Source organism: Lynx canadensis, chromosome C2 (assembly GCF_007474595.2).
Source record: "Lynx canadensis isolate LIC74 chromosome C2, mLynCan4.pri.v2, whole genome shotgun sequence".
NCBI classification, from domain to species: domain Eukaryota; kingdom Metazoa; phylum Chordata; class Mammalia; order Carnivora; family Felidae; genus Lynx; species Lynx canadensis.
Window position 1 is genome coordinate 5,172,851 of NC_044311.2, and position 12,465 is coordinate 5,185,315.

The 12,465-nt window shown below is 40.5% G+C and overlaps 1 protein-coding gene across 13 annotated transcripts in view; it reads right to left on the bottom strand.

Moving 5' to 3' along the window:
- Positions 1-12,465, bottom strand: part of LRRFIP2 (LRR binding FLII interacting protein 2) — a 106,090-nt gene that overhangs the window by 18,108 nt on the left and 75,517 nt on the right. For all 13 annotated transcript variants that reach the window (XM_030329968.2, XM_030329964.2, XM_030329969.2 and 10 more), the window contains 2 exons: positions 9,215-9,385; positions 617-709 (listed from right to left, as the gene is read on the bottom strand). In XM_030329968.2, the coding sequence (XP_030185828.1) occupies positions 617-709; positions 9,215-9,385 (264 nt within the window). The remainder of the gene's footprint in view (positions 1-616; positions 710-9,214; positions 9,386-12,465) is intronic.

Consider the following 12,465-nt stretch of genomic DNA (forward strand, 5'->3'; position numbering starts at 1 on the left):
ACCGAGCCAGCGGGCGGGACCCCTGCCCAGACGCTCACCAAACACGACAGCCTCGAGCGGGAAAACCACATTCACGGGAAATCAGGGATGCTCACAGGGGAGAGATGAGGAGCACTCTCGGATTCCCCCTGGGGGACCCCCGCTGCTGCCACCCCGGGCTCCTCCCCGAGCACAGCCTCTGCGCTGCCGAGCTCCACCCTTCTGCGGGGAAGGCGTCACGGTGACTCGGCCTTGTCGTCTGGCTGCCTCGGCGAAGACCAAACGCCTCACTCCCCAAGGCTCCCGTCTCGACACACAGCACCCACCACATGCCAAAGAACGATGGGGCTCCTGCTTTTTCCTTTTGCTCGCTTTCTAAGACAACTTTAGCAAAGAATGTGCTGAGGAATAAAAGACAATTACAGAAGCTTCTGCTGGCAAGAGCGGGAACGTTTGTAAGACCGGTAGCGTCAACTTTTTAAGCCTGACTCGATGTGTCACGTGTGTGAAACTTTAGGGTGAGGAAGAGACCAGGAAACTGTGGCATTTTAACTCCCTTCCCTCCCAGCGCACACCCCCTCGTCCCACCCAATGCTTCGTTTCCAAAATCAAGGGTTTCCACAGGGCCCGCACCTACCTCGATGAGCTCATCTCTCTGCCGAAGGCCTTCTTTAAGCTCATCCATCTTATGCTGCAGCACGCTACACATGTGTTTCTGCCTTTCCAACTCCTGTCAATACACAAGTGACACGGTTTGCACAGAGAATGGCGCACAAGACACTGGACCGTCTACGCCAGAGTAACAGGCGACGCATGACCTCCAGAAACACACCCGGACTTCCCACGCACAGCAACTTAGAAAAATGCCGTATTCTATGGAAAGGCTCAGAAAACTAACATTTTTCATCTCCTAGGAGATGAAAACCCAGACTAATCAATGGCAAAATTACTAAGAACTATGAGATGACTTAATAAAGTAACAGGTCATAAAATTAACATATAAAACTCAATAATCTTCATAAATATAATCTAGAGAGAAAATACAATAAACACACGATCACAACATAAAATTTTTAAAAATACATGTGTAAACATATAGGAAATACCCAAAAATCAGTATGAGGAAAATTATATACAATGTTCCTGAGGGCGCCTGGGTGGTTCAGTCGGTTAAGTATTGATTTCAGCTCAGGTCATGATCTCACGGTTCATGGGATCAAGCCCCATGTCTGGCTCGGCACCGACAGTACGGAGCCTGCTTGGGATTCTCCCTCTCCCTCTCCCCCCGCCCCTCACCCACACTCTCCCTCTCTGTCTCTGTCTCTGTCTCTCTCTCAAAATAAACAAACGCTAAGAAATATATATTCCTGAAAGACAAGTAGGACTAAACAAACAGAAAGGTATACCATCTTCCTGGATAAAAAGACTCCGTATCAGGGCACCTGGGTGCCTCAGTCGGTTAGGCATCCGACTTCAGCTCAGGTCATGCTCTCACGGTTTGTGGGTTTGAACCCTGAATCGGGCTCTGTGCTGACAGCTCAGAGCCTGGAGCCTGCTTCAGATTCCATGTCTCCCTCTCTCTCTGTCCCTCCCCCGCTCTCACCTTGTCTCATTCTCTCTCTCAAAAATAAATAAGTGTAATAAAAAATTAAAAAAAAAAAAACACCTCAGTATCATAAGAATGTCAGTTCTCCCCCAAATAAATCTATACATTTAATGCAGTCCAAATAAAAATACTATTAGGCTTTTTTCTCATCAGAGTTAGAGAAGCTGATTGAAAAATTTGTAAGAAAAATGTAAGAAAAAACAGCCAGGAAAAAAAGCACTGAAAAAACAGAAAGCTAGCCTTACTGGATATAAGACCTACATAATTAAAACAATGTTGTAATGGCTTATGAGCACAGAGAGCAGAACAGAAAATCCAGAAATATACCCAGTTACATGTCAACTATATCAAACAACAAAGCAAGAAGAGCATCTCAAATCAATGAGAAAAGACAGACTTTCATGTCGTGACCCTGGAAAAACCGTATATCCAAATGGAAAAAGAGAATTGGAACCACACCTCAGACTATACACCGAGACAAATTTCAAACGGATTGGAAGTGCACAGAAAGAAGAGAGGGAAAAAGAGAGAAGGAAGGAAGGATATAGTTACTAGAGAAAAAAATGAGTGAATTCCTATAACCAAAGAGTAGGGAAAACAGTACTAAAAAATCCAAAAATCTGTAACCAAGAATAGGAAATGGGTAATAAGTTAGACCACATACAGACTTTCGAATGGCAAAAGGCACTCTAAGAAAAGTAAAAATACAAATGATAAGCTGTAAAAAATAAATTACAACTTACATCAGAGACAAAACATGACTATCTCTCTATATAGAGTCTCTAAACTTAGGAAGAAAAAACACTAGTATATAGAAAAATAGTCTAAAGATATGGACAGTTCACAGAAAAAAACAGAAATCACTCTGAATATAAAAAGATGATCGTACCAAAAGAACAAGAAGTTAAAACTATGTCCCACTGAAGCACTCATCCAAAACTTGACAACATATTCAAGAAAATTCTATGGGGAAGGGAACAGGCCCTCTCGCACATTTTGACAGGAATCCGAAATGGCATCACTACTACCACAAAGGGAATCCGACAGATCCGAAAGAATTACCATACCCTTAGACCCAGTAAACCCACTTTGACGACTCCCGTAGACAGGCCAGCAAAAATGCAAAAGGACTTATGTAGCACACCACTTCTGCAGGACTATTTTTAACAGCAAAAGACTGCCAGCAATTCAAATGTCCATTAATAGGGAGCTGGTGGAATAAACTACAGGACACACACACAACGGAATAACTATGTAATAATACAAAAGAGTGAAGAAGATCCACGATCATAAAGGTCACAGTCATCGAGGTATGGAAAGGTATTTACAGTATGCTACCATTTTCTAAGAAAGGGGGGAAATAAAAACATACACATTTGTATATATATTTTTTGAATAGCAAAATAGATCTACCTTCTTAAGCAAAAAAAAAAAAAAAAAAAAAAAAAAAAAGAAGAAGAAGAAGAAGAAGAAAGGAAGAATAAACCATTTAGGTGAAAAATTCCCTCAAGAAACAGGAATGAAGAGATAGAAGACTGATTTCTTTGAGTAGATTTTCTTTGATTTGACTTCAGATACACGTAAATGTTATGTAACTGCAACAAAATTAAATTGAAAAAGCAATTCCTGATGGAAGCAACCCAAGTGTCCACCAGCAAATGAATGGATAAACAAAATGTGGTACACAGACACACTACAGTATTATTCAGGAAGGGAATTCTGACACGTGCTAACATGGGTGAAACCTGAGGGCATTACGCTAGTGAAACAAGCCAGTCACAAAAAGACAAATCCTGTATGAGCTCACTGATATGAGACGCCCAGAGCAGCCGGACCCACAGAGCAAGGAGAACGGTCGGTCGGTCGTTGCCAGGGGCGGAGGGCACGCGGACGGGAGCTGTTGTGTAAGAGTTTCAGTTTTGCAAGATGAGAAAGTTCTCACCGCACAGCAATGTGAATATACTTGATATCACCGAACTGTAACAATTTAAAACTGTTAAGACGGTGAACTTCGTTGTACTTTTCACCACAGTTAAAAGCGAAAATTATTTAAAGATAGAAATTTTAAAAGCAACTCCTAAATACTGAACATAAAATACAGTGAACCTAACTATATATCCAGGTAGCAGCATAAGCACAGAGAGAGAAACTATTTTGAGTAACTTTTAAAACCAATGCTTGGGCTATACATAGGCTAGCAGCAAAGTAACAACCCAACAGAAGAACACAAAAAACTTTTAACTATTCAGTAATTATATCGTTGGTGGTGACATTGGTATTGCTATTCTGAGTACTGTGGGGCACAGCAATGAGAACAGAATATAACATAATTACTATCATCCCCAGTGACTTTGAGAACAGGCAGTGGGAAAACGGAGACATGCACGTGTAAGAAGGAAAAATGCTTGAGTCCTGAACGTGAACTAGAACTACCAGCGTAAATTCGTAATGTATTTTGACTTTACAAAGAAAAAAGTACCCCACATAAACATTTCCTATATAGCCACTAAAAAGGCCTTTATAAACCATGATCCTCTCGGTGGCAAGAGCTCTCTAGCACACACACTGCCCCCCTACGAGAGCCAGCACCCCGGACAAACAGCTGGTTCCAGGTCTGGAGCAAGAAACGACCAGACGAACCTGGAACCCTTTCTCGTGCTAGGTAGTAGAGAATTTAGCAAGACGGTGAGACTTACAATGAGTCAAAGCTACTTGGAAATCAACCTGAAGACACTCATATTAGTTAAAGGTTGAACAACTTGAAAATCGACTAAGAATAAAAGCTACAATGAATTCGAATCATCAAACGTTCGAATTCTTGACTTCATAATGATATTTTAAAACATGCTTTAGGCTGTATCTGATAAGGGACTTGTATCTGGAATATATAAACTCTTACAACTCGATTATAAGCAGACAACCCAACTTAAAAATAGGCAAAAGATGTATTTTTCTGAGAAAGATATACAAAGAGTCAATAAATACATGAAGATATACTCAAAACCATTAGTTATCAGGAAAACGCAAATCAAAACCACAGCTGCTAGGACGGCTCTAAAAAAAGTCAGACAATAACAAGTGTTGGTGAGGGTATAGAGAAATCAGAACTCACATGCCCTGCTGCTGGGAATGTGAAATGGCGCAGCCACTTTGGAAACCACTCTGGCACTCCTCCAATGGTTGAACATGGCGTTGCCACGTGACCAGCAATTCCACTCCCAGGTATACACTTAACAGAAAGGACAGCATACGTCTACACGAAAACTTGTACAAAAATGTTCACAGGGGGGGGGGGGAGAATGTGCATCAACACCCAAATGGACACACAAAATGCGCTATACCCATACAATGGGATAATATTAGGCTATAAAAAAGCAGTGAAAGTAGTGACTCATACTACAGCATGAGTGAACCTCAAAAAGATTTAAGCTAAGTGAAAGCAGCCAGTCTCAAAAGACCACATATTATAGACTCCACTAAATGCAAATCTAGAAAGAGGAACTCTACAGACACAGAAGGCAGACCAGTGGTTACGCAGGGCTGAGGGGGCGGGAGACAGGGGGATAACAGCTAAAGGATACGGGGTTTCTTTCCGACAAGACTACAGGACTCTGAAACTGGGGATGGCTGCACGTAACTGTGAATATACAAAGGCCCTGAATTGTACACTTCAAACATGAACTACAACATATGGTATGTGAATTATAGCTCCAATCCACTTTAACATAGTCAAAGAAAACAGTAATGATGGACTTAGAACGTCCCATTTTACAGCGCCTGGTCAACTAACAGACCGAAGCACCCAGCGACAGCATTACAAAAAGAAAGAGCCACACATCAGGGCCTCCTGAAGGAAGACAACCTATGAAGTGAACTTGCCAAAAACACTACACCTGTATTTGTTTAAGCCTCTAAACCTAACTACCTGTTTACAGGAAACACAGAGGAAAAGGGAACACATTAAAGACACCATAGGGATAAAACAGCAAAATCCCTAAGGCTGTTGGAAACTGTTAAGCCAAGCAATCCAGTCTCTTCAACACACAAATTGCAAGGGAGGGAAAAAAAAAAAAAGAGAGAGAGAGAGAGAGAGAGAGAGAGAGAGATGAAAGGAAACCTATAAATAAAAAGAGACTTAAAAGACATGACAACTAATTCCAATGTGTGGAACTTATCTGGATCCTTGGTGGTCGTTGTTGTTGAAGTGTAAAAAAGAGAACAACTTAGGTCACTGGAGACCGTTAAGATTTTAACAATGGTTAGATCAGTAGTATGAAGGAATTATTCTGAATTTTTCAGATGTGAAATGATCTTGTGGTTATGTTTTAAAAAGAGAGGGAGTCTGGGGCACCTGGGTGACTCAGTCAGCTAAGCATCTGACTTCAGCTCAGGTCATGATCTCACAGTTCATGAGTCGGAGCCCCACGTCGGGCTCTGTGATGACAGCTCAGAGACTGGAGCCTACTTCAGATTCTGTATCTCTCTCTCTCTCTGCCCCACCCCTCCTTGCGCTCTCTCAAAAATGAATAAACGTTAAAAAAAAGTTAAAAAAAAAAAAAAGAGAGAGAGAGGGAGTCCATATCACTTAGAGAGCCATACCTAAACTCTTATTAAAATACGAGACACTGAGGACTTGTCTCAAAGAACAGGAGTGAAGGAAGTGGACAGAGTAAAATTGGCCACACACTGATGGTTGCTGGGGGGTATGTGATGGGTTTTAGGAGGGTTCGGTATAGTCTATTTTTTTTGCATTTTTAAAATCTGTAATGAAACACTTTTTAAAAATCTCAGATAAGCTTAAAAAAAAAAAAAAAGAATCCCCTACTAAAATAAATAGCTACTAAGAAAAGAATAATGGGGCACCTGGGTGGTTCAGTCGGTTAAGTGTCCAACTTGGGCTCAGGTCATGATCTCACAGTTCTTGAGTTCAAGTGCCGCATCAGGCTCTGTGCTGATGGCTCAGAGCCTGGAGCCTGCTTTGGATTCTGTGTCTCTCTCTCTCTCTCTGCCCCTCCCCGCTCACACTCTGTCTCTCAAAAATAAATCAACATTAAAAAATAAATTAACTGGGGCGCCTGGGTGGCTCAGTCGGCTAAGCGTCCGACTTCGGCTCAGGTCATGATCTCACGGTTCATGAGTTTGAGCCCCGCATCGGGCTCTGTGCTGACAGCTCAGAGCCTGGAGCCTGCTTCACATTCTGTGTCTCCCTCTCTCTCTCTCTGCCCCTTCCCTGCTCATGCTGTGTCTCTCTCTGTCTCAAAAATAAATAAACATTAAAAAAAAGAAATTTTTTTAAATTAATTAATTAATTAAAAAATAAAAAGAAAAGAATAATATACTTCAGACATTCCTAATCAGGCATTCTTCCCCAAAGTAGGTACAGACAGAATATTTAAGATGCAGTTATTATATTCCCAGTAGGAAGTACTGATGACATCTGAAAAACTATATTAATATCACTGTTGTTTTAATTGAATGGTCCTTCTCCACCCTTACCTTCTGAGCTATAATGAAACATACCTGAGCGCCTGACCTCTCTGTATGTCTCCGAGCACGAACCTCTGAGCCTCCTGCATGAGGCGATATCTACTGAGAAGAGCTCAGAGAGAAGGTGCGCTAGAGAGAGACGCTATGACAAGGTCTTTGGCATCACGGTACCCGAAGTAGATTTACAGAGTATTTAAAAAGCTCACAGAGGGGCGCCTGGGTGGCTCAGTCGGCTAAGCGTCCGACTTCGGCTCAGGTCATGAACTCGCGGTCCGTGAGTTCGAGCCCCGCGTCGGGCTCTGTGCTGACAGCTCAGAGCCTGGGGCCTGTTTCGGATTCTGTGTCTCCCTCTCTCTCTGACCCTCCCCCGTTCATGCTCTGTCTCTGTCTCAAAAGTAAATAAACGTTAAAAAAAAAAAAAATTAAAATAAAAAATAAAAAAAAATAAAAAGCTCACAGATTTTTTTAATTTGAAAAGCACAAGTTTTTTTCTACATAAAAATTAAAAACCACAGCACTATGTATGCTAAGACATCTCTAGATCTTAGAAAAAGAAGGGAAAAAGAAAGTGGCTTAGTAAATTAATCATGGAGGTTTGTTTTTTTTTTTAAATGCTCAAGGGCATTTAGCACTGAACATTAAATACTTTAGCGTGAGATTGTCCTCTAATCTCCTAGAAGCAAAGAGCCAGAAATAGATACGAAAAAAGCATGGAAAAGCAAAAAAAGGAGTCCAAGGGCTCTACATAAAGTATGATGGTTCATAATCTCCAAAACTCGTCCTTAAGAAACAGGAAGAATCACAGAGGAAACCAGCTATGCCACCAAATCATAGTCCGCAATGAGCCCTGTCATCCAATATGACAATACCCAGAAGTCTCTTTTCCACTTGTGCAGATACAAGTTTTCTTATCCTAACTTTTTTTTTAGTAGACTTGACTGTTTAGAGCACTTCTGGGTTCTTGGGAGTTGAGTGGAAAGCACAGAGTTCCCACATACCCCTCCCCCCGACACAAAGAGGCTCTCCTGCCTGCTATCAGCATCCTGCACCAGAGAGGTACAATCGTTACAGTCGCGGACCCCACAGTGACATATCACCACACCCAAAGCCCACAGTTTACATGCAGGTTCATTCTTGGTATTGTATATTCTATGGGTTTCCACAAATGGATAATGTATCCATTAGAACAGTATCACTGCCCTAAAAATCCTCAATGTGCTGCCTATTCATCCTTCCTTCTCCCAAATTCTTGGCAAACACTTCTGAACACTTTTTAAACATGACCAAAACAGACTGGAATGAACATTTTCAATCCTCAAGGAAAAAAAAAATCCCTATTAGAATTTACAGTATTAATGCCAGTCCCTTCGAGGTTATATTAACAGCTTCCCTCCCTTCAGATGACTGATGTTTCTAACCAATGCACATTTCCGAAATTGTTTTCTGGGCTTTTTATTTTTGCAGTGTTGTCACAACTCATATTTTGGCAGTAACAGCCTTTTGTCCTCTGCTTGGACTGACATTAACATTTTAAAAGAGAACCCAATTTGTTTTCTGCATGCGTCAAAGGGCAAATATGAACCTTGGACAGTGGCTTTCATTTTCCATCTGTACATTCTAACAGTATAGCTTACAAACCTCTAAAGAAAACATCTGCTGACATCTGACCCAAGTCTCCATCCTGCTGTTTTTAAATAACTGATTAAAAACTTCTCTCTAATCATTTGGAAAAGAGAGTCTCTTAAAAAATGATAGAAATAAAAGAAAAGAACAAAATGAACTGCCTCCCGGAAAGTCTTCAGAGCTTTGTGGAGTTTCCAGCCAGTTTCAACAGGAAGAAATTAAGTAATTCGCTGAAACTGCCGCAATTAAGAGACAGAAAATAAAGATAAAACTTGAGCTGCATTTTATCTTCAGAAACTGAAGGAGGTCATAAGACTTTTCTTAAGAAAATTAAACAGATTCCGTAAGACCTTAAAAGGAAAACATTCTAGGAACTGGTAGCTCACGTTCTGTCAATTTCCTTGGAACAACCAGTTTCGACTGAAGCTCCACTTCCAGGTCTGAAGCCCTCTTCCATCCAGCGCAGCACCTTTTAAATATCCGCCCCAGACCAAGAGAGGATACAAGGTGCACACTTACCTTTGATTTTTCTTCATTTTCTCTATAAAATTCCGCCATCTGTTCCTCCTGTTCTTCAATAACGTCTTTGAGGGTGTCTACCTGGTAGATCAAATTGTTCTTCTCGTTGTCCAACTGTGCGTTGGAAACCATGGCTTTCTTGTATTTTTCTTCCACTTCAGACAAAGATTCCTGAACGAAAGGCAAAGCCGTTAGCCTGACATCTAAAACATGCCCATCGCTTATATGCAACATGACAGGAAATACAGGACCGGCACAAACACATGAAGGTGCATTTTCGCAAAATACAAGCAGTCGGGGGATCTCCACGTTTAGTAACATGCACGCGAAACAGAAGGACGGTAAGAAGCCAGTTGCGCCACCGTGAGAACTTCATATGCTCTCTGCTACCCGAGAAAACAAAATCAAGCACCAATGTAGCCTCTGAAAGATGAAAAGGTATGCAGACCACATCCATTTGTTAGGAGTCCTAAAACGAAGAATCATCAATGTTTTCGGAAACGTTACTCTTGTTTTTAACAAGCTATTCGGGACCCAGAATGCAATGATAAGCCTCTCTTACACAAGTAAGCTTCATACTCATTTGAATTTTGCTGCTTCCTAGACATCTGCTTTCAGTTCTTTCCCGTTCTGCATAGGAATTTTCATGTAAACGTATAAACATTTTTTCTAGCAATTATTCAAATTCTGGTCATTCTTAAATAAGTAAGCAATACAAAAACGATGAAAAAAAGCAACAACAACAAAAAAAGAGCAACAAAAAACAACTGAAATTTTATATACTTCAAAGCTTTCTGCTTAAAACAGCTTCAAGTCTATCTTTTAATAACTATATCTAATTTGGTAGATTATTACTACATAGTGACAGTTTTTAAAGCTAAAAAGAAAAAACATTTCACGTAGAAAAAATCATCACTTCTGGAATACATTTTAAAAGTACTAACATAAATGTTCAACAAACCAAGATTAATGACATAAAACTGATAGCCCAAAATGCTTATATTTATGATCAACTGACTTTTGACAAGAGTACCCAGACAACTCAATGGAAGAAAGAATATTTTTTTCAGGGGCACCTGAGTGGCTCAGTTGGTTAAGCATCCGACTTTGGCTCATTTTATGATCTCATGGTTCATGGGTTCAAGCCCCACACCGAGCTCTGTGCAGACGGCTCGGAGCCCGGAGCCTGCTTTGGATTCTGTGTCTCCCTCTCTCTCTGCCCCTCCCCACTCACACTCTGTCTCTTTCTCTTTCAAAAATAAGTAAATGTTAAAAAAATAGGTTTTTTCAACAAATGGTGTTGGGACAACAGGATATCCACACTGCAAGAGACTAAAGTTGGACCCACACCAAACACAAAAATTAACTCAAAGTGGATCAGAGACCTAAATGTCAGAGCTAAAATTATAAAATTCGTCAAAGAAAACGTAGCCCTAAACCTTCATGACCTTGGAGTAGGCAATGGTTTCTTAGATACAATACCAAAAGCACTATCAATGAAAGAAAAGACCACCAGAATTAAAACCTTTTGTGCTACAAACAATACCATCAAGGAAGAAAAAAAAAAAGGCATACCGTAGGAGAGGGTATTTGTAAATCTTACGCTGAGTAAGAGACTTGTATCCAAAATACATAAAGAACTCTTACAATACTATCATAAAGAGACACATATTTTAAAAATGGGTATGGATTTGATTAGAGATTTCTCCAAACAGGATATACAAATGGCCAAGAAGCACATGAGAACAGGCTCAACATCATTAGCAATTAGGGAAATGCACACCAAAACCACAATGAGATACCACTTCAAACCTACTATGATGGCTATAATTAAAAAAACAGAAACAAGATTAAAGTGTTGGTGAGGATATGGAAAAACCAGAAACCTCATACATTGCTGGGGAGAGTGTAAAATAGTGCAGCTGTTTTGGAAAGCAGTCGGACAATTCGTCAAAATGTTAAACACAGTGTTACCATCTGACCCTGCAATTCTATTCCTAGGTATCTATGTAGGAGAAACGAAAAGGAATATCAATACAAAAACTTGTACACAAATGCTCACAGCAGCATTTTTCATAACAGCTAAAAACTGGAAACAACCCAAATGTCCATCAACAGACACATACCGGAATACTAACCAATCACGACAGAGACACATGGATAGATGATGGGACAGACAGGCGTTACGACATGGACGAATCTTGAAAACATTACACTAAATGAAAAGTCAACCACAAGAGACAACATATTGTAAGGTTCCATTTGTACGAAATGTCCAGAGCAAGCAAATCCAGGGACAGAAAGTAGATTAGTGGTTACCGAGGGCTGGGTGTGGAAGTGGAAGAGGGAGGGTGAGGCATGACTGCTCATTAGGACAGGGTTTCTCTTCGGGGTAATGAAAGCATTCCAAAGTTGGATTGTGGTGATGGCTGTGCAACACTGTGACCATGCTAAAAACCGCTTGAGTTGTGCACACTTTAAATGGGTAAATCTTACAGTATTTGAATTATATCTCAATCAAGATACACACGCACGCACACACACACACACGAATAATGCTTCACAAACTAGGACTGCATTAACAGACATTTGTACCAGGACTGGGAACAGATAGAACCCAAATAAAAAATAAAAGCAAGGTCAACTGTACAATGGTTTAAATACAGTAGGATCCTATATGATACAGAATTTAGAATGATTCTGATCCACCTTAAAGGCTGACAGCATTAAAAAAGTCTTTTTCACAGATCAGTCTCATAGAAAATGGGACATAACTGCACGAACAACCAGAACTAAGACAGTTACTCAACAGATGCAAAAATACAATATATAACATAATAAATGTGACATAACAGTTACGGAATGTACTCTTCCTTTAAACAACAAACCACAGAAGACTGTTTTAAATTTAAGTATCAAGGTAGTTTTAACTATTTAAATCTAGCTTATATGGTGATACCTATTAGGAAATAGTTTTACTTAAATGTATCTAAGGCAATGATTTGGCAAGAGTGGGTTCTAGATTAGCAGCAACAGCATTAGCTGGGAACTGGGTAAAAATGCAACATTTCAACCCCCTCCTAGACCCACTGAATGAAAAAATGTGGGAGTATGATCCAGCAATCTGTGTTTTAACAAAACCCAGGTGGTTCTGCATGGAGGACAGAATGAGGAAAAGCATCCCAAAGGCTGACCCACTTAATCAAGAATACTGTCAAAAGTAGGGGTGCCTGGGTGGCCGGCTGAGTCGG